We start from the raw sequence: 21,885 nt of genomic DNA, 5'->3' as shown, positions 1-21,885 counted from the left end.
TTAAGTCATCCCGAATGTGACGCGAGATCGATGGCCAATTCAACTTCGCGCGGTGCAGCCAACATTTTTGATAAATGCCCAAAGTAAATGGGCGCGCGATGTCTCGCTCCCCCCTTAGCTGAAAATTGATGAATTCCCGCGCGCGCGAGAAAAATCGCATCGACAGGGTGGACAAAGGAAGGCAAATATAAGACAATTATTTCAACCATTCCAAGGAATTTCACGTGAAAAATTGCCACCATGCCACCAAGAATTTATCTAACCACCACTCTCAGTATGAAGAAAAAAATTCTTTTTGGCAATCGTGCAAGATTGCAAAGAATCTCTTTACAAATAAATTTATCAAAATTTTGTATGGACTGTTAATGGCTAAGATACAGAGCCAAGATGCGGATACAGGAAAATGCGGTACACCGTGGAGAGATCAAGGAGATTCCCTCGAAATTTGCATGATCTCCCAATTTCGGTTATTATCGGCATGTGATGGAAGTTAAATATTGAAAGAGAAGCTGCCCGAAATTGCTGAGACACAAGAAATGAGAAGGAAAAGACGTTTAATTGAAAAGGTAAACAAAGGTAAATTGTGCGAAAGAGGAAATGATTCAAGAAAAAAGATAAATTGCAAAGTTTATAAACTTTTTTTAATCTCAACGAAATTTTTGTTTGAGAATTTCTTTAAAGATTTTTAATCCTATCGCAGAGATATTGATAAAATGTTTTTATTTAAGGATATCAGAACATTGATAAATTATTAAAATGAATTTTCAAATAATCAAACCATTTCAATTTATTTTTTTTTAACTTCCTCAGATGCAGAGTTATCGAAGAAAAAAAGGCATTTTGCAATAAAATGGAGGCGCCTGGTAATTCTCAAGCAATTTCCCACTAATCTACTGCAAATTTGCAAATAAAACTGAAACAAATGACAATTTCTTATGATTGCTAATCCCTAAAAATCCCTACAATATGTTCTTTGAGATGCTTAATTTTATTTTGAATCGCACAAAAAGAAAAACAGAAAGACGAAAATAATTTGGCAGCAATATAAAGTAATTTTCGGACGGAATATTCAGGAGCAATTTAATATCTTCGCGAATGTTATAAAAGAGCCTCATATCAATCGCATAACTCAGGATTAGCTTTTGTGTACCGAAAACACACAAAAATTCCCATAAATGTGAGACATTCAATGTGGGAACATTTCGATTGGTATAAGAGACAATCAAATGACGCGAGATTCTCAGCGAAATAAATTGCATTTGAAAATGGAATTTCTCATTATTGATTTAAAAAAAAATGATTCAAAGGAAATTCTTCGGGAGGAAGGGAAATGATGTGTTGAAGAATTTTAAGAAGACGGAAGAGGAAAAGAAAGAACATGTGAGAGAGGGAGAGGGAAAAGAAAAGAAAAATTGGTGATCTCCCGCAATGAGACGCGGGCGTTTTGATGGATTAATTACACGAGATCATTTTCTCACGTCAATCCGCCCCGTGTCTCATCAGTATAATGTTTGGGGTACGTGTTGGTCATTTGTAGACACAAACATACGAGTCCAATGGGGCACGCACTTATTGATTACCACGTCGATTTGGCATGGAGCATCTCCCCAAATTACCATGTAACTAATTCCGGCGAGAGAATGTGGTGCGATCGAGCGTGTCGTGAAAACAAATAAGTGAAAGATCGTGGCGATGAATCAATCATTGGAGTCAATTAATCACACACCGGTCAAAGTATTAGGAAATTCTTCTCAAATTAATTCCAGCTGAGCCCATTTCATCTCGCTTCTCACTCTTTTCCTTTTCCTTCGCGTATCTCACTTACTGCCAAAGCAACAGTATTTGTGTGAAGAAATTGCTCAGCAATGCTTTTTCTTCTCTTTTCATTTCACCTGACCATCACTGTGAAGAAGAAAAAACCTTCAAAGGGATCATGATGCTTCATGATCTCTTTCACTCGTGTCAAGATCAATGATTTTTCTTTGAAGGATTTCTCCAAAATTTTGACAATTTCTTAAAATGAATTTTAAAAGATCTGATGGTGCGGAAGATCATCGCAACGCAGAGATCTCTGTCAATAAATCATCAAAATTTATTGAATTAAATTCACCCAACTGCCCATTTATTTTTTCGCGCCATATCGTAAAGATCTCCCCGGCAATCTTCTCACGGATTCTCAACAACACGGGCAAAATATGCAAATATTGATTTGCTAAAACATAAAGTTGTCATCAAATGCATTCCGGCATAAGTCCCCGCGCCACCGATCCTCGTGATCACATTTAGGTGAACAAATTCATTAATGTCACAAAAGTGGGATAATTAAAATGTAAATATTAGCATTGGTCGTTTCTCTGCCTCTGAATTATCTGGAACGAATCTTTGATTTGAAATTTTTTTTCTCGTAAAGTAATTTCACGCCATGTGGAGCACGCAGAATTTTTTGAGACACTTAATTGGGAATTTCAGAACAAAATTCCTAATAAATTCATTTAATTGCCCAATAGAGATTCTCTAGAAGATCAGAAGATTTGTAAAAACTTTTTGTCGTTTTCCTTTTTTTTCTTAACCCTTTTGAGTTCATTGCCCATGTAACATTTTTTGGTCGCGGCGACGTAATTTCAGGTCGCGGCAACGTCACGCCACAAGTAACATCGCACCTCGCCGCGACGTAATGGCAACGTAAATGGGGAATTTTTCGACGTCATAGCGACGTAACAACAAGGTCGCAGTTTCGTCGCTGCGACCAGGCATGTGACCACATACGTAACCGCGACGTCGCCGTTACCTCCCTGTTACGTCGTCGAGTAGCGATGACGTTGCCTTTACGTCGCGGTTACGTCGCAATTTTTCGCACTGTCTGTCTCTGTTTTTCTCTTGAACATTCAACATTTCTATATTTTCTCTTTCTTTTTCTTTATTTATACCAATGCCATGGTGATGGCGCCATGAGTTATTACAACAAATATCCATACGGAATAATTTCATGGCGACCCGTATTTTATTTATTTTTATATGCATTTTTTGGGAAGTCATCACACCTAAAAAATATATGCCAATTTAACTACCGTCGCGAAAATTAATGTAGATTCTTATAATAATGCTCCTTTATTCAAAAATGATAATTTTCAATTATTTTATTGCCATTAAAAATTGAATTTTCTTGATTATTTTTTTTATTTTTTCTAAAATTAGATTTATATATTCTAAGGTGGAAAAGCTTTAAAATATTGCTCAATATATTATATAAATTGAGAAATAATTTGTTAAAATTTGCATTGAAATATTTGAATTCCCGCCAAAATAACCGCCGCCAAAAGCCGTCGCCATGACACCCAAAAAAATAAACTTCCATCGTCGCAAAATCCTACGACTTTTTTTGGACATTTCCAACATTACTCCATTTTCAGCTATATTGTTCATATAATAAATTAATTATTTTAGAAAAATCATATTTTTTGTCTTATAAACAATAATTTGGCCAAAATTAATTATTATGAAAAATAAAAAAAGCAGAAGTTTTATATTGAGATTTTAGTCGTTAATATGAATAATTCTTTTTGTTGGAGCTTTTAGTTTTGGCAAAATGGTCAGTTTTTTGATTATGGGTGAAATTCACCATTCAGACAGTCTTAAGATCTCAAGATTTCTTAAGTTTTCTTAAGAAAAACTTAAGATTTCTTAAGTCAGACTGAATTTTAGGCTAAATGTAATATTTTTTGATGATTTTTAAGATTTTCGATGTCTTAAGACCATCAAGAGCATTTTTTTTAAACTTAAGAATTATAAAATTGTATTTATCAATTTAAAACAAAGAAAATGCATTTTTGAGTGTACAAAGAAGCTGTGTTTCTTTGAAGAAAGAATCACAGCTAAAATGTTACTTTTCAAGACAAATTCAAGTGTAGTAAGCTGTTTTTCTTTCATTTTTATAACTTTTTCCGGATAAAGAATAGAACAAACTGGCACTCAAAAGCACGGCTAAAAATTATAATAATTTTCCCAAAATATTTTCCAGAGTGATTTTCCTCAAAACACCCCCGGAAAATTCTTCAGAATCATTCAGTGCCCTTTAAGCAAGTATTAAGAATGCTTAAACAATCTTAAGACTGTCATCAGTGCATGATGATTTGATTAAAGCGAATTTTCGCATTTTGTACACTCAAAAATGCATTTTCTTTGTTTTAAATTGATAAATACAATTTTCTATTTCTTAAGTTAAAAAAAATGCTCTTGATGGTCTTAAGACATCGAAAATCTTAAAAATCATCAAAAAATATTACATTTAGCCTAAAATTCAGTCTGACTTAAGAAATATTAACTTTTTTCTTAAAAAAATCTTTAGTTTTCTTAACTTTTCTTTAAAAAATCTTAAGTTTTCTTAAGAAATCTTAAGTTTTTCTTGAGAAATCTTAAGAAATCTTCTGTCTGAATGGTGAATTTCACCTTATATTTGGTAAACGTATCGATTATTTTGAACAAAAATTGGTGGTACACAGAAGCTGTGCTATTCTTTTCTTCGAAAGAATCACAAATAAAAGTGATTATATTTGGCAAAAGATGGACAATTGGTTCCACTTATGTTTGGAGAGGAATTCTTTTTTTTTTTTTTTTGAAAATAAAAATTGGTTACGTGGAATATTGGAGAAATGGGAAGCGAAAGAAAAGTTCACTGCCGGAATCTCGCGAGTTTCTTCGTAGGAAAATGGATTAAATATATAATGTTAAGCTTTCAAAGTGCTTTCATTTCACATAGAAAGGAATTTACTAGAAAAGCTAGAAATTAAGAAAAAAAAATCAAAATGTTTTACACCAATAAAACGGGAAAATTCATGTATGACCCAGCGCTTTTCCGGGAAATGAGAACGATTTTCTTGAGTGTTTGACAATTTCCAATGATAATTTAAAAACAAAATTTGGTTACGCCTTAACTCTTAAGGAAATTACCGTCATTTAATATCTCTTTACCGTCATTTTGACTAAATTTAATCATAATTTGACCAAACTTTCCGTCACTTTTGCTTTTATTACCTACATTTTTCCAAACTTATCTTAAGCTATTAATACAAAATTAATATATTTTAAAATTTTTAATAATAATTATTAGATTTGTCCAATACATTGTCCTGAAATTCCGCAGACAATGTCGGCGAAAGTTCTTTTGCTGGGTGCAATGAGAAAACTCTGTGACATTTCATGTCAAAGATTTTCAATTTCTGCCTTCAGAAGAAGAAATTGATCTATTTTCTTGCTAATTTCCACCAATGCATGCCATGTAATGCCATGAAACATTGATCCAGGTACTCTGGATTCTATGCTACCTCATATTTGTCCACAGCTAGAAGAAAATTTGCTGGGAAATTCCCTATTTATGTGAAGCTTCCCATTGTTTACATTTTTGGGGACGTTGCCGCGAGGTAATCGCTACGTAATAACGCGACGTCGCAAAATTACTTAATTGGTCGCGAAAATTACCAAAGAATACATCTTATGATTTTATGCATTTTTAGCTATATTTACGCCCACGAATCCACTAAAATATCCTTGCTCTCCCATAAAATGAAGATAGAGCAAGTAATTTGATCAAATAATTAAATATTTGAACTATTTTGGGAAGGTGACAATCTCCCATTGTGAGTGTGGTCGCGGTTACGTCGCAGCGACCTTAAAATATGACCATTCGGTTACCACGCGTTCATGAGGTCGCGAGATGACCAAATTGGTCACAAATGTTACCATGGGGTATGCTTCATTATTTTAAGTATATTTTATCATTTTTATGCCAACCAATGCATTGAATTATCCTTGCTCTTCTATAAAATGAATATCTAGCAGGTTATTTGATGAAATAATTAAATACTTAGTCAGTTTTTGCAAGGTAACAATAGGTCATTGAGAGTGTGGTCACGGCGACGTTGCGCGCGACCATATCGCGACGTTATGCCTACCATTTGTTCACGACGTCACAAGATTACCAAATTAGTCGCAAAAATGACCAAATGTTCTATTTTGATAAAAAACTAAATTATTGAAGTATTTTTGAGGATAATTTGTATTGGTAATTCATATTTTCTCATTTTATGATTTTTACAAGAAAAATTGCATTACAAATGTGAATATTTTGTACAATTTGCACAAAAATGTTTTCATGGTAATTTTTGTGACGTAAAGGTTTCGTAACAGCGACGTCGCAGCCGCTACCATATCGGTTGGTAACAAGGCGACGTAAAGGTTACGTCGGCAGAACGTTGTGTGACCAAATCAGCTCTCTGGTGGTCACAAAATGTTACATGGGTGGGTTATTTGATGAAACAAAAGTGAAAAAATATTTTATTATTTTTGTTGAAAAATAATTGAAAAAAGCCATCGAGCAATGTTCTTAGAATTATTTAAGAAGTATTTGTGCAAATTTTCATGATTCAAAATTTTAAAATGAGAAAGTTATGCTAAGAACCTCGACTAAAAAGAATATTTTTTGATCAATTTATTATCTATTTAAATTGAGAGTCAAGTAGAATATTAATTTAAATCAACCGTGAGAAACTCCATCATTATCCCTTTCCTTCGACTTCCTTTAATTTATGCATGATAAACTAAATATAATATTAAAAGGAAATCTTTAAACAGAAGAATTACAACAACAAGAAAAAACTGCCATCTTATTGAAAGCAAGATAATCAATTTGCAGACAGAATAGAGCAAGAGTTCCCATGAATGCTGCAAAATGACAAAAGAAATGGGCGAGAGAGAAAACTTAAATGGACAATCGGAGAATAATAAATTAGCAAAATGATCTACTTTCGCGTGTCTTAAAGTCATATCAGCATTTTTTCTTCATCATTTAAAGGGAAAATCATCATAAATATTCACAACGATATCTCCCCTTTAGTTGTGATGATTTTTATTTGTGCAAAAGACGTCCATCTCTTTGGTGCAAATTATGGTGGGATTTTGGGTATAGAAATTCATCGTGTTTTGACGCGGGTTTTTGAAGAGGAATTCGATCATCTGGTGGCTCATGTATTTTATATGCAAATAAATTAATTCGACATTTTCTTCTTCTTATATCACATCCAAAGTGTGGTGTGTGCGTGTACCTTTTGTTGGGTTTGCTCCTCATTTGGAATTCTTTATTATTAATTCACAAGAGGAGATATGCAAGTCGCGTACAAGAGGAGCTCGACTGCGCGAACTCACAACGCTAAGACTTATCGTCCCATGTATCTCATTACAGTTGGATGTCGCGACAAATGTGCTACACTGCTGGGGAGTTTTACCCCCCTTTTTGGGTGCTGCAGAAGCATCTGCAGAAGCACCACAAAATCACCAATATTAATAGGGTGATAATTTTCGTGATTTATATCACGTGAAAATGTCCACACACGCGCTTCAAAGGCCCCCTCCCAAAAAAACATCCTTCAGTCTCATGTTGCTGAAAATTTTTATGACCCCCCTGATCATTCTCTCGAGATAAGATTGAAGGTATATATTTAAATAAAATTCTCCGCTGCAATCATTTTTGCAATCACTCGCCCAAATGAGATATTAATCAGATTATTCCACTCAATCGCTACGGTGTGCAAAAGCATCTCAACCAGCATTTATTTTGTCATGCAGAGTATTTACAAATAAAATCAGAAAAATGTCCCATGCTCAATAAAATGTTAAATTTACACAACTCAATTGTTTGTTGCTTTCCCTTCTGGCTCAAAATTTGCTTGTAGCACAAAAAACAACTTTCAGTGTTTTTTTTTTTGCGATAAAAGCTCCCCACGAAAATGTGACGGGAAATGAAATTGTGTGGAATTATATTTCAGGCAATAATTGAAAATATTTCTGCAAAGTTGCTTTTTTGCGCAGATTTTGTAATTTATTTGCAAGTAATATTATAAAATGTTTAAGTTCTTTTGCTCTTTGATGGAAAAAATTTATCAATTTAACTTAAAATCAGAGAATTTTGAATGTCGCCGATATCTAATAAGATTTCATTAAATTTTAAAATAGAAAATAATAGTGAGCATAAGCTCTTTATGCACAGGTAATGCTTATTCAAAACTCGCCTTAAACTGATTTTACAAGATGCTCTCGTTCAGGAAGCATTTGCCATGAAACTGTAGTCAATGAAGCAAAAGTATGTCAATAATGCATTTGCTTATCTGAAGCCTTCACGCGAGTTAGGCTAGTATTACACGGAACCACTGATACATTGGATACTTTTGTTTGATGTATGGATTCATATCTATCAAATGGTCGTTTATTCCCCAAATGTAACCACCAAGATAAACTATGCGTTTTATTTTTAAATCTAATCTCGAGACTTCCAAATTCTAAACCAGCAAATTCTGCACAAGACTTTATTTTCATATTCACATGAAAATCATAACAAAACTCCCAGCATGATGGGAAAATTTTTCTGTGAGAAATTATTAAAGATGTGCGTGCTTTCAAGGGCAAAACTGAATAAAAACGCCTTCTTCCTCCTTACAAAATCCCATAGAGAATCCCCACGTTCTCATAGCAGTTATGTATGCGCCAGGTAGGAGCAAAATGACGCACACGCCAGATCCCAATAAGATCACATAAGCCCACACCTCTTACCGCGGAAAACAAGGGGCAGAGAGTATGTGTTGTTGTTAAAATACAAAATTGATTGCCATGTTTGGAGCTTCTGGTTTTGTGGATGTCCCGTCCTGTGTTTGCGGAAATTCATCTCCCGGCGGGGCATCGGAGGCTGCGACAAGGGTTTGTACGCCGGTACACGAGATGTTCGGTATGTTGTTGCATTTGGGAATAAAAGTGGGAGAGATGAAGATGAGGACCAGCGTGGTGGACAGAAATAAAATAAAACAAAAAAGGGCAAAAGACCGCGATTCGAGGTTGATCTCACACTGTGAGCACCCTGGAGCATTCGATGGCACCCTGGTAGGGTGATGTGATGCAGAAAAAAAGGGACAAAATTCACATGGCAGAGGTGCGCGCATATATAAAATAAAATTTGCATAATTAAAATTCAATTTACGCCATTTCTCGGCTGTTCGATGCTGTTCCAGTCGCGCTCTTCCTCTCCATCCTCCGTTGTTGACTTGGAACAAGCCCGCGCGCGCTTTGGGATGTTCTCTTGCATCAATTCCCAATCTCTGCAACACTGTTCCCGCGCGCCTCTTAAGGGGCAAAGGGGGGACCTCAAGAGACACTTTTCTTCAGTTCGTACACAAATCGTCAGGGTCCCACTCCCCCCCCCCCCACAAACCAAGAATCCACACATGCCAGAAGTTTGTGAGCGAAACCGTGCAATTTATGCTTTGGGAAGTTGTTAACAGAATTATGCACAAAGTATCATCATGAGGATGAAAATTACCCACAATTGTACAATGAATATTCATTTTGCCTTCGTTTTTTTTCCACGTTGTGTATTTTTGTACCACATCCACCTCCCATTTATTTGTGCCCCACCTCACCCTCCCACGTTTTGCAACACTGTGTGGTCAATGGGGGCTCCTTCGGCGCATGAGAATAAAATTCGAAGAGCAATGGCAGGTTGGCGCAAAAAAAAGAAGCTATTTGTATGTGAATGGGAGTTTTAGTATAGACGTGCAAATCTTCTGTGTTTTGTACCAATCGCCTTTTTGCTAATAAACATAATTTATTGGTTGCTTACCGTGGAAGATTTGTAAATAAGAAAGAAATTGAAAAAAATAAAACAGTCAAGGGGTTAAGAGCACATAATTATTTGAAAAGGAGTGTTGATTATTTTTTTGTGTCTAACAAAGCCCTTGGCTTCCCTATATAAATGTCTCATGCAATAATTTTCATTCGTAAATTGATCTCTCAAAAAGTATTTTTAACAAATAAATTTTTCCCACAATCCTTTACATATTTTATTGGCAAATTAAATTATTCTTGGTTGTTATTCACATGTCCATTGCTCCAATTAGAAGTAAATTTGCTTCATGTTAAATCTCTTTTTTCCCTCTCAATCTCTTTCGAAAGAATCACATTTGGAAAATTTATTTGCTTCCACACAATGTGCAAACAGTCCAAATGATTAATGTATAGAAACTCTGATAAAAAATGTTTGACCGTTTAGTTTTTCAAAAATAAAAAACTAGGATCAACGACTTGAAGCACGTGCCTCGACATGAGATTTGTCACCCTTCTTTGCAATTTTGCAAATCGCGTATTGAATTATTTTGCCCCGCGCTCACGAGAAAAGTGCAAATTTATCTCTCTTGACAATTTGTTGCACCTCAGTGGGTGATTCATTCATTGGGTGGTGGTAGGAGTAGTGTTTAGGGGAGACAAGGGGACATTATGGAAATTAGTGCAATATTGGCGTGATTGACGACAATTCAACTTACTTTGTGTAATCAGCTTTACAATAAACTTGTCGCTCTCGCAAGAAACACGACGGTTGCCGATCCAGAGGTGATAAACAGACACAGCACCTCAGACAAGATCCATGCCATGTACAGCCACCGACTTCCAGGAGATATCGGTCCGAGATAGGCTCACCGCATGCTGCGCACGATCGCAGCTCTGTCTGTAAGCAAATTAAATTGATATCAAATGTTAGAGACTCTTCTCTTCTTTTTTTTACTCCAATTGATCATTTTGTCCCTCCTTCCCTATAATCCATGAGCACAACATTGCAAAAGAAGCGAGAAAGTATGTCCACGCGGTAGCGCATTTAATGTAACAGAATGCTATGGCGAAATCGATGGAAATTCACCATATTCAGATAGTGATGGTGTGTCCAACATGGGTGATGACAACATTGCAGATTCTTCTGCTTTTTCCACATTTTGCCCTCCATGCATGGCGCACAAGGAGTCAATTGAAGAGTCATGAACTCTATGGTATTTTCAAGCCCATTCTCACGATAGTCGAATTTCATGCAAGTCCCAGGAAGTAATTGATTTGCAGAGAGAGAGAGACATGGTCGAGGATAGTGAAAGATTTCTCCTTAAAAGGTTTGTTATTTTACATGAAATTTAAATCATTGAAATTCAATTTCATTCTTTTTTAATGAAATTATTGAAAATGAACATAAAATTAAGGCTAACTGGAAAAAGGCTCTTAAATCGTCAATTCGATTTATTTCAATGAATCGATTAGGAGATTGAATTTAAACTTTTTCAATTTCTTATACTAAATAATAAATTTCCCTAAAAAAAATTATAACTAATTTCCATCCAATAAATCATTAAAAAATTGACCACCTTATAAATCACTCTTTATGGGAAAAATTTAAAACTTCCCTTCAAAATTTCATAATTTTCATGAAATGTTCTGGGGAGGATTTTAAATTGGGAGCGTTGTGTTGCACCCCTCCCCTGATATTGAACTATCCATGACGCCATTTCTGATGTGGTTTGCGGCTGCCTTCGTCTATACCTTTTAATGTATGTCACATACATGTATTGAGAATTATATACCCAACCCTCTGCTCTCGAATATTCCTCCCTTATACCTCACCCTTCATTCCCGGACATATGTTCACACCATTTAGGCAGACATCACACAATAGGCGTCATTGTTGTGTTATTGATACACACAAGAACATGAAGAGGGGTGAGTTGCTGGTATAGAGATTGGGCGCGAGATTTTGCCTCACCACATCCCTTAAGCACCGTGATAAATGTGGCCATTCTGGATGTCTTCCGGAGAGGACATAAAACGAGAATTTTCCCATCCAAAGGATCACCTTCTTTTTTGTTAACTTGGTATTCCTATTGTTTGATCGAGTCAAAAAAAAATTTTGACTTTTAGGAACTTTTTTACGCGAAGGGTGAGTTTGTTTGGTTTTACTTTCAATATATAATAGATTTTATGTTAGGCAATAGATATGATTTAAACATATATTTTTAGTAAAATAGTATGAAGAAATTTATTAAAAAATTGACAAAATATTAAAAAATATATAGTTTTTCAACCAATTATTGCAAAAATAATTTTCTTTTTTTCATAAATTTGTACATAAAACAATTTTAATCAAAAAATGGCTCTGTTGCTCTGTTTTAAGACATTTTTCCCTACATACATTTTTAATTGAATTTCATTGCAAAATTCACTATTTTAGGGGAACCATTTTATTCATGAAATAAATTTTCAAAAAAACTGTAGAAATAAATTTTTATGTGAAAATGTTACCTTTATTTTATTTTCGCTGGGACACATTCCAAATGCTAGGGCAACCCTCGAGTTCTGTTGCATTACAACAGTGGGTTCTATGGGAAAGAAAGAAAGAAAAAAATGCGGTGAAATAAAAAACTGAAAAATAAATTGAGATTGATGAGTGGGAAAAATCACAAATATTTCGTTCAAAAATTATTCCATTTTTTGGGCTTTAAATTAAAACACAAAAATCTATTCAAATTCCTCGACCCTCCGCGTGCTTTGGATGATTTCCTCAGCATGGAGATAATTTGAAAATCATCGTGTGGGAATTAAATGAGAAGTTATTTGTCTTTTTTCTTTGACTAAATACCCAAAAAATGATTTTTATACCGCGTGGGGAGGAGAAATGGGAAGGCGCAAAATATCATTCTAACATAGCAAAAAAAACCCCTCAAATCTTCTTTCATGAAAATTTGTGTGAAAAATATGCATACAGATAATTTTTTTTCAAATATTCATTTCCCATATCCATTGACTAATTTACGATCCTTTTTTTATTATTCTTATTCACGTTCTAATCTTTGTATTATAGTCGGTATTACAAGCAACCAGTTAGATGAAAATAGTTTTATAATCTCTGACCACGTCTTCTCTCACTTTTTTTTTCTTCTCTTCACTATATATGGCTTTTTTTTATTCCCTGTCCAATATATTATTGATCTCCACTGGGTAGCAATCTTAGCTATACATTTAATAAAAAAAGAAGAACAGCACGAAGAAAATACAACGTGGAGGGAAATAAAAAAAAGAAGAGAAAAACGTGGATGTTGTTGAAAATTTATGATGTAATTGGTTTAACATTGGTAGATATCACATCATTTAGCGATTATCACAATAAAATGTTTACAAATTGTTTATTTGATATTCAGTGCCTTTTTTCCGTGTCCCCCCAATATTTTTTTCTTATACAGCGTGTAGTTCTTCTCACAGAACGAGTTATATTGAGATATCAAATGTTTGTCATCTCTATCCATTAGAATCACGCGGATCTCATGGTGGTGCGAGGGATTTGATATATATTTATTGATTTGATCTGGATTAGCATGAGAAAAGATTTGCAAATTTTCTTTAAAAAAAATTTCCCACAGATCATGAATTGTTTTGCACCGCGTTTTGTGTGTATGCCATTGTTCAACATCAATCGTTTGGCGCCAAATACTTTGGCACCTTTTTTATCGTTTAAGATTTCTCTTTTTGTGGAACTTCTTGTACGTAAAAACAGATGATTTTTTTCTTTTCTTCTTCAGCTCAGTTGGGTGTTTTCCCGCAAAAGCTTTTTCTCATGTAGAAGACCCCTCATTGACTCCTCCGCGCGCATTGTTGATGTCTCAACAAATGGCAATTGGTAAAAAGTCACTACAGGTATGTGCGATATAACAGAGCGTTTCGAGAATGTTGCTATTCTGACACAAAACGAAAAAAAGGAAATCTCTTACTGAGAACACCACTAAATTTTCTCAATAAAATATTTCAAAACATCTTCTTATTTTTACAATATTAAATTAATCAATCTATAGTCTTGAAAATAAATAAGTCAATAAAAAAAAAGAGATTGACACCATTTTCCCGTACATGCCTGTATGTATAGAGTATCAAACAATAATGTACCTATGTAATCCTAAAAGTGCCGATTTGGTTGAGCACACCAATCGCGCGCATTCCTTTGCAGACAACCAATTCTTCTTACCACCTCCTAGCGTTAATAATTGCCTTCAATTCTCAATATCTATACGAAATTATCATAAAAATTCGTTCATCGTGTTTTGGGGCCTTTATCACCGCGCACGCGATGAAGAATGCCCTCCGTGGTGGGGACCCCAGAGGAGGAAGATCTCTTGGCCGTCCGCGCGAGATGGATCAAAAGAACATTTATCATATTTTTGGCTATTACCGCCATGAAAATCCGGACAAATGGGTGCGATCAATCGAAGTCATGATCACTTTTTTTTCCTGGCCTTCCTCCATCCACCTTCGCCTCCCTGCATCATCGCTATATACACCGTATAAATCCCTCCATGTCTCATCTCGACAAGAGATGAAAACAAATCGATGGGTTTCAGTTTCATTCGCGCAAATCAAAACAACTTGCACACAATCCATCAGATAAATTCACGAGCTCATAAAGAGAGTGGAAAGATTCCTCCTGATAATGATCATACTACATTATTGTGCACATCGTAACTCCTTTTTCGCCTCCAAGTGAGCTGCATGTGCTACCACATACCGGGAGACGTTGTCATGGGAATCACTTCCATTTTCACGCATCTACATTCAAGGGGAGAAGACAAGCTCCAAATTGGGTGTATGATGAAGATGTTTAAGATCTCATACCACCGACACATCATGCTGGCAAAGTGGTTCAATTTATGAGAATTGTCGATACACTTTAATACCGACAAACCACCCACATGTCTTCTATATGCGATAGCTTAACCCTAAGCATAATATTTCATGAAATTCACGCAATTGGAAATTATTTAATTGCAAATATATAATTTTTTTTTACTTTCTTCAGGAAGACATCGAGGGGGATTTTCTGCTATAGGTATAAACATTCACCTTGCAATGGCGAAAGTTTCTCCTTTCCATGCTCAAGTCCACGCTGATGCGCGAATAAATCGAATTTTCTCATGCTCAAAGTTCCGCTGTGAAGTGATTCACAACTCTGTGAAACTTGGAGGGAGACATTCATGCGGAGACATTCAAAGTGAATGTCCACCAGGCGCCTCCACTGACTGAGCACGAGGGGTGGCAAATCATTTGCAAATTTATTGCTCATTTCTCATGCAAAATGTGACATTTGAGAGGTGTCCAAACGAGGTAAGAAAACTTTCAATCAAATCTCCAATGCGGGTTTTTAATTTTTGCGCCAAAATTGAATTTCTTTTCCTGGGAAATATCCGCGCGCGCGGGTTCTTTTGCGTGTTGTAAAATGCATTTAATTGTTTTGGATATGATGGTCCCGTAATGATTTTCTCTTTGGAGAGCATGGTATGGCTTATATGGGAAAACATCTCACGTGGGTAAATGTATATTTATTTTGAAGATCCGTGCTTCCGTTTCTTTCATTCGCATTCATGGCTCACAAAGTTGACAATGTGTCATGCAATGTCCGCGCAATGAATGGGGGATACACTTTTTGTGTATTCTTGGCATCTTTTTGGTTTCAAGATGTGGAAAAATTGAATGTTGCTGACACAAGAGATGCGTAAGAAAGAAGCCAAAATATTACTAAAGATCTCTCTCATGTTCGGTGAGACAAACAACTCCCCGCATGGAATGAGGTGAGAATTTTGATGATCTGAAGCTTTTTTTTTTCTTCCACAAAAATTTACAAAGATGATTTTTTTTGTACTGTGAGAAAATTCAATAATTTTGCTCATACTCAAAGCACTAGCCCGCAAGTGTTGATTGGGATAATCTCTCAATTTTCAATTTGAGCGGTAAAGAAGAAAAAAAATATCTTCTGACATCTCAAGTTGTGTGTGGGGTCAGAGAGAAGATGAAAAATGAATTATGTTAATGTGAAATAAAAGTTAGACCCCTTATTTGTCCACTGTTTTGATTACTCGCGTGTGTCTCATGAAAAAGCTGCCGAAGACTCCCGTGGCGGAAGGCTCCGGAGGCCCACTGAAACCCAATGAAATTGAGTAAAAAATGCCCAAATAAAAGCAATTAATTAAAGAGGTATTTTGTATGAAAAAAAAAGCCAATCGTGGAAATTTTCTCCCTTCATCTCTCTGCAATTGCCTCCTGTTTCTTTTATCTGCATACACAACATAATATCAATTATTGCTTTATAAATTCACATCCATATGGCATAAGATCTTCAATTCAACAGAGCGGAGCAACCGAGAAACTTTTAATAGCCCTCCACGGTGGACCAAAGTTTTTTTCTTCTTGTCTTCCACAGCATCACAATTTTTATCTCCTTCTCCACAAATCGGTTTATTTGCTTGCTGAAGACAAGCACATATTCTTCTCAATACATTGAATAAATTACCAATTCCATTGGGAAATGTATAAAAATTATTGTAATGTCCCCAATTTTATCGTTCAATAAAGTTTTCAGCTAACATTATTTTCTTTTACATGTCAATTTTTATTACTTTCTCTAAAGTTCTTTTTTTATCTTCTCTCTCTCTCCTCTCAAAAGTCTCAAAATTACAAGTGAGAGAAGGATAAAATTTTGGGGTTTATAAGTTTATCTTATTTGTCAGACTCAAAATGAATAAACTCCTTTTTGTTTTACAGAATTCAAAGAAAATTAATCTAGAGATCTCTTAAAAATCATTTATTTAGAGTCCACCTTATGAATTGAGTAAACGTACAAAGAATCACCCTGTGTGTGATCCCATTGAATGCGGTGATCGCTATTAAATTTAATAATATTTTTAACAATTGCCACAGTTTATCTCATTGAAGAAATCTCAATGAGGGGGATCACAATATTGTTCCCACACCATTGCGGCGATGGTTATCTTTGCGCGCGCCTTTTCTTAACTGCCGAAAGAGCCGATCAATGCTACATATACAAAAAAAATGGATAAAAGAAGAAAATGAAAACAACTCTATCATCAAAAATATCGGCGTTTAAGATGACAAAAGGGTGTACGATGTGTGTGCAATAATTCGATACAATTTATTTAGTGTGTGGTATATCCGATGGCCATTTGGGCGCAACTCATCAAACGCGATCGTCGCCGGATCGCCCGGTGAAAACCGTTTAAAGACATCCAGCTGTGATCCAATCGAATAACATTTGAATATTCCGCTCAATGCGTGTGTGTGCAGTGATTCCTCAGAAGAATCTTCATTTTAGCATTTTATTCTAATTATTATGCTATTAATTTCTCAATGAATCTCTTCGCTATACAGCAAAAATTTCCTATATCTAGGTATATTTTTTATCAATGCGCCACACACTAATAACATGTTCCCCAAGGAAAAAAAAATACTTCAAAAATTATATATTTATAGAAGAGATATTAAAGATCTAAAAAGATCCATGAAGATCCACAAAAATCGAAGATGATTGAATGTGAAAATTTTCGTGAAAGATCAAAACCGTTCACTTGTTCCTTCTATATATTTTATGCTAATTACTTTTTAATTTTTCAATTTATATCGAATATGTTCCATCGAAAGTGGAGAGAGGAAAAATATATATTATTCTTTGGGTGTTTTAGAGAAGAAAAAACTTCATCATAGGAAAAATATGGAAATGATAAAAGCAATTTCGAATAAAATCCTTCATAAATATTATTTTGTCTCCTACGATGTTTTTTTCTCGCTCTCTCACAGCAATATCTAGTCCCTCTCCCCCCAAATACTCCAACATATTGGCTTTTGCTGAGAGAGCACCAATGAGAAGAGAAAAAAATTCTTTCTTTCGCGCGCGAGTTCTTGACTTCTTTTTATTCTTTTCCGATTTCAAAGATTTACACAGCCGGTGTGAGTTTCTCGTATTGTTCCGAATTCATTAATATAAAAAAAAAATTCTTCTTTTTTTTCCTTCTCACAGTGCTATCTCGCTCTGCTTCTTGAGGGAGGTTGCGGCAATTGTGTAGAAGGAATGATGGTGTGTGAGATAAAGAGAAAAAAAAGCCGAATGATCTTCGATGCTCATAATGATATGCATAGGTTTTTATCACATCTATACCCTCTATCTACGATAAAAAAGCGACACGATCGCGATCATTCATATTATATGATCTTCACCCGATGATTTATTAGATCATATTGTGTCATTCACATCTTTCATCTAAGCCATGTAACATATGAGCATAAAAAACAGCCCATTACACTGGAAGATCCGTTTAGAGAGAATCTTTTTTTTCTTCTCCGTTTAATGGGAATTTTTGGAATTTTTTCTCTCTGATCATTATTCTGGACACCCTGTCGTCACATCCACCACCACAACGCCACTAGAGCCATCATCATCTGTCCTACCTCACCACATAGATCACCGCACATTCAAAGCATGCAGCAAGTATATACCTAACAGAAAGTCCATAGATTGTACTCCTCTTCGGAATCACCCAGAATATCGATAAAATCAACCATAAACGCTCATTTTATTGGACGCCACTTGGACACTTTATTGGGGCCCCCTTAGAAGCCTCTCCAATGATGGAACTTTGCTTGTGGTATTGAGGTCAGAAATTGCGCAAAAAAATAAAGAAGAAAAAAAGAACTCTCAGTGTATCGCCATGGTGGGTCTCTTGAGTGAGAAAATGTGTATCAATTTGCAATTCCCACAGTGTATTAATTTTTATTGTACAATCCTCACGACAAATTTCTCCAATTGATCACTCAATAAAAAAACGAAGAACACGAGTTGATCACTGATCAATTTCAGGAGGGATTTTAATAGCCCCCCAAAAGGCACCAAAATGAGTAAATAAATTTGTCTCCCATCCATGGAGACGCCAACATTATTTTTTCCATAAAAAAAACACTAATCATTCCCTTGACCGTTTCACTAATATATAATACATAGTATAGATAGAGATTTACATTCTCTTCTAGGGGTTTCTCAGTTTCTAGAAATTAAATTAACTTAATTTAAATAAACTTTGCACATAAAGTCTATCGGGTAGAGAAGTAGAGTTGAGTGAGAAAAAATCAATCACGTTCAACATTTAAGAGTTAAAATTTAACCTTCTTTCATAGCAAAAAGACTTTATCACGGATATTTTTATTCAATAAGTTTTAATCCTTGGAGGATTTTGCTGGCCAAAATGGCCAATTAGACTATTTTCAATCGCCATAAAATTAAAATCTATTAAACATTTCGTGATAAATTCTACATCTGTGTATAGGAAAGTTTTATGACTTCAATGTCGTCGAAAGAAAATTTGGAAAAATATTCAATTTTGAGAGAAAATGAAGATCAAGCTTTTGAGGTTAGAAACCTCTATCCTCCATCCAAGTGTTAAAGAGAATTCACATTGGAGTGGAGACGCCGGGTTACACCATGCGCCTCCATCTTATAATTTCGTTTCAATTCAATTTATTTTTTAAATTATTTTAGGCTAAATAAAAACATAAAGATTCCCTTTTTATATAAAATTTAAAAAAAAAAACTTCTCAAAAATTGTTTTAAAAAAACCAAAAAAAAATCTTTAAATATTACTTTCAGGTCATTGCATTGAAGTCTAAAATTAATACAGAGCCAAAAGAGATTCAAAAGAGGAGTGAGAAAAAAGGAAGATCAGTAGCATCTGTCCACGAAGGGGCAGGAAAATGCCATAAATTACTCAAAAGTTGCACACAAAAGGCTCTGTGTGGCTGGGCAATTGAGTGTGCGCCACAGAATTGAAGGGGAGGGCACGACGATTGTGTGGTGTAAATTGACTTTAAACTAGAAAATAATAAAGTGGGCTCATCATTAATCGCACAATCCACACGGCGGAGTAATACATTAAATCCAAAAGCCACAAACTCCCGGTACTTTTTGGGATGCCACCCATAAAAACTTATTAATTTAATTAAAATTTAAATAAACCTTGACGCCTCATAATGATGCCCGAAATAAAAGAGAAGTTCAGCGATGCTCCGTAATGTGAATCCCGTTTTTTTTCTTACTTTACAGCTTCAGGTGATCTTCAAGTGATCTTCAGTGGAGTTTTTTTTCTACTTCTCCACTTTTCATCTTCCCGTATATTTGAGACTTTCTATTGTCTAGCTCTCTGTGAGTATTGTATGTATTAAATATGATATTTTGAGGTATAAAATGGTGTGAAATACAATTTTCTCGACCGCCCTGAAGAGTTTTTTTCACGGAGATTTTATTATTATTATTTCTTCAAAATAAAAGTCGGTTACGCAATAATTCCCGAAATCTATACTGGGAGATTTAAGTCACATCAATCATCAATCACAGTGCAATCTATCACGATATGTAGGTAATTTGGTTCACGTAGCAAATCGCATTTCCTGTCTCTCTGTACAGCCATATACAACTCTCAAAATGTGAGATTTTGATTAATTTATTTCAGCGCAAGAACTCCACGAGAGAAGCTTTAAATTTGCCTTTAAAGATATACAAAGGAGAAAAAAAGGCGATCATGTAATTTTCTTCACTTCCGATCATGTCCAACATCTCGACTATTTGCATTTTTCTTCATCACCCATTACGACGGATGGGTTTGTAGTAGAAATTACAAATATATAAAACATGTGATTTATCTATTTGTCTGAATTTCCCTCCGCGCGCACGGATGGGAGAGATCTCTTTGGGAGATGCGAGAAGAATCCCCCGCTGGGAGGTTAATGCCTCAATGGTCTGTGATATCAGTTTTTGGACGCCAATAATCCTCCATCGAGAAATGGAGTGAAAAGCTAAGAAGAAAAAAAAAGAAGAAGATAATTATTCATGTGCGAGCATCTCTCGCGCATCTCATAATTTCGTGGGAAATTCCCTAATTTTTTTTCGCCGATCGGAAAAATTGATTCCACGCTGATGTTAACTTAAGAAACATCAAAGAAAAGAGAGAAAAAAAAACAACAAGATGCATCCGCTGATGGTACAAAAAAAAATATGACTCAAAAGACATCTGAAGTACCTCTCGATAGCGTACTAAATGGCCAAAAGTCACCACAAGCATACCTTTGTCCGCACAAGGGGGATGAAGAGGGCTCTTCACAGCCGTAGAGAGGCTCGTCAAAAGGCCCTTTTGCAACAACAAAAGCCCATTTTGCCCCGTGCGCAATAAAATTGTGCATATACCTCTTCACACCCCGAAGAATCATCCCTCGCAAATGCTGTGAAGTGGCGCAAAATTACCAAAATTTCAATCTCAGCGCCGCAATCGTTTGTTCTTTTTAGAGGAGTTTATTCATTTTGTGATTCTTATGATAATTTTGGATTTTTTTACGGAAAAAGAGTTTATAACCAATATTACCATCCAATAGTCGTGTACCTACCGTCATCGAGGGCTTTTTTTAGAAAACTCGGGGCTACTTGAGAAAATATTTTTCAGGAATTATTTTGAAAAATTGGTGATAGATAAAAAGATGCGTTCTTCTGCAAAATGTAAATTGGGATCTTAGCTTTCTTAAATAGCAAACCCATAATCGCCTCTGTTATATCTCCGGACAGAGGTGAATAAGGGTTTGGTATTCAAGATGGCGGCCGGAAGTGGGTGGTGGGAGGGGGAAATCCCGAATATCCTCTAAGAGCTAAGATCCTAACCTACATTTTGCAAAAGGACGCATCTTTTTACACCGATTTTTCGAAATAATTCCTGAAAAATATTTTCTACAGTAGCCTCGCGTTTTCTAAAGAAGCCCCCGATGACGGTACGTCAAAATGAATAAACTCCTTTCATCCAATAAAGAACGCATGTTTATGTTTTTAACTAATTACTTTTGCGCATTTTATATCCCCTCAAAGATTTTTTACAATTACCCCATTTGATTGGCCGTAACGATCCCCCGTGTTCAAGTGAAATGGCGGCATCCACGAAGGGGGATTCAATTAACTTTTATGTGTCTTCAATTGCACTTTCAAAAGATCTCAATCACGCTCAATTCGCAGTCAATACTCATGTTTTTCCATGCACTTTTCTTTTTTTTATTAGCATCTTCTCGTGCAAAGTCCAGGAGCCACCGCAATGAAATGTTTGGAATGTCTCAAATAAATTATTTTTGTTATACAGGGTGTTCAAATGAAGGTAATTTTTGAGTTAATCGACATGAAGA

The 21,885-nt window shown here is 35.3% G+C and overlaps 2 protein-coding genes across 2 annotated transcripts in view; both read right to left on the bottom strand.

The window, feature by feature from the left end:
• Nucleotides 1–21,885, bottom strand: part of LOC129793173 (uncharacterized) — a 1,136,769-nt gene that overhangs the window by 445,238 nt on the left and 669,646 nt on the right. The gene's annotated exons all lie outside the window — the stretch shown is intronic.
• The window catches only part of LOC129793220 (LIM/homeobox protein Awh), a 29,997-nt gene that overhangs the window by 4,774 nt on the left and 3,338 nt on the right, over nt 1–21,885 (bottom strand). Inside the window, exons 2-3 of the mRNA XM_055833044.1 lie at nt 12,151–12,227; nt 10,359–10,540 (exon numbers count right to left, since the gene is read on the bottom strand). Of these exons, the coding sequence (XP_055689019.1) occupies nt 10,359–10,540; nt 12,151–12,213 (245 nt within the window). The 5' untranslated portion in view covers nt 12,214–12,227. The remainder of the gene's footprint in view (nt 1–10,358; nt 10,541–12,150; nt 12,228–21,885) is intronic.

This window comes from Lutzomyia longipalpis, chromosome 3 (genome assembly GCF_024334085.1).
Source record: "Lutzomyia longipalpis isolate SR_M1_2022 chromosome 3, ASM2433408v1".
Lineage (NCBI taxonomy): Eukaryota > Metazoa > Arthropoda > Insecta > Diptera > Psychodidae > Lutzomyia > Lutzomyia longipalpis.
The sequence above is the reverse complement of the archived record's forward strand: the minus strand, read 5'-3'. Positions and strand labels throughout refer to the sequence as shown.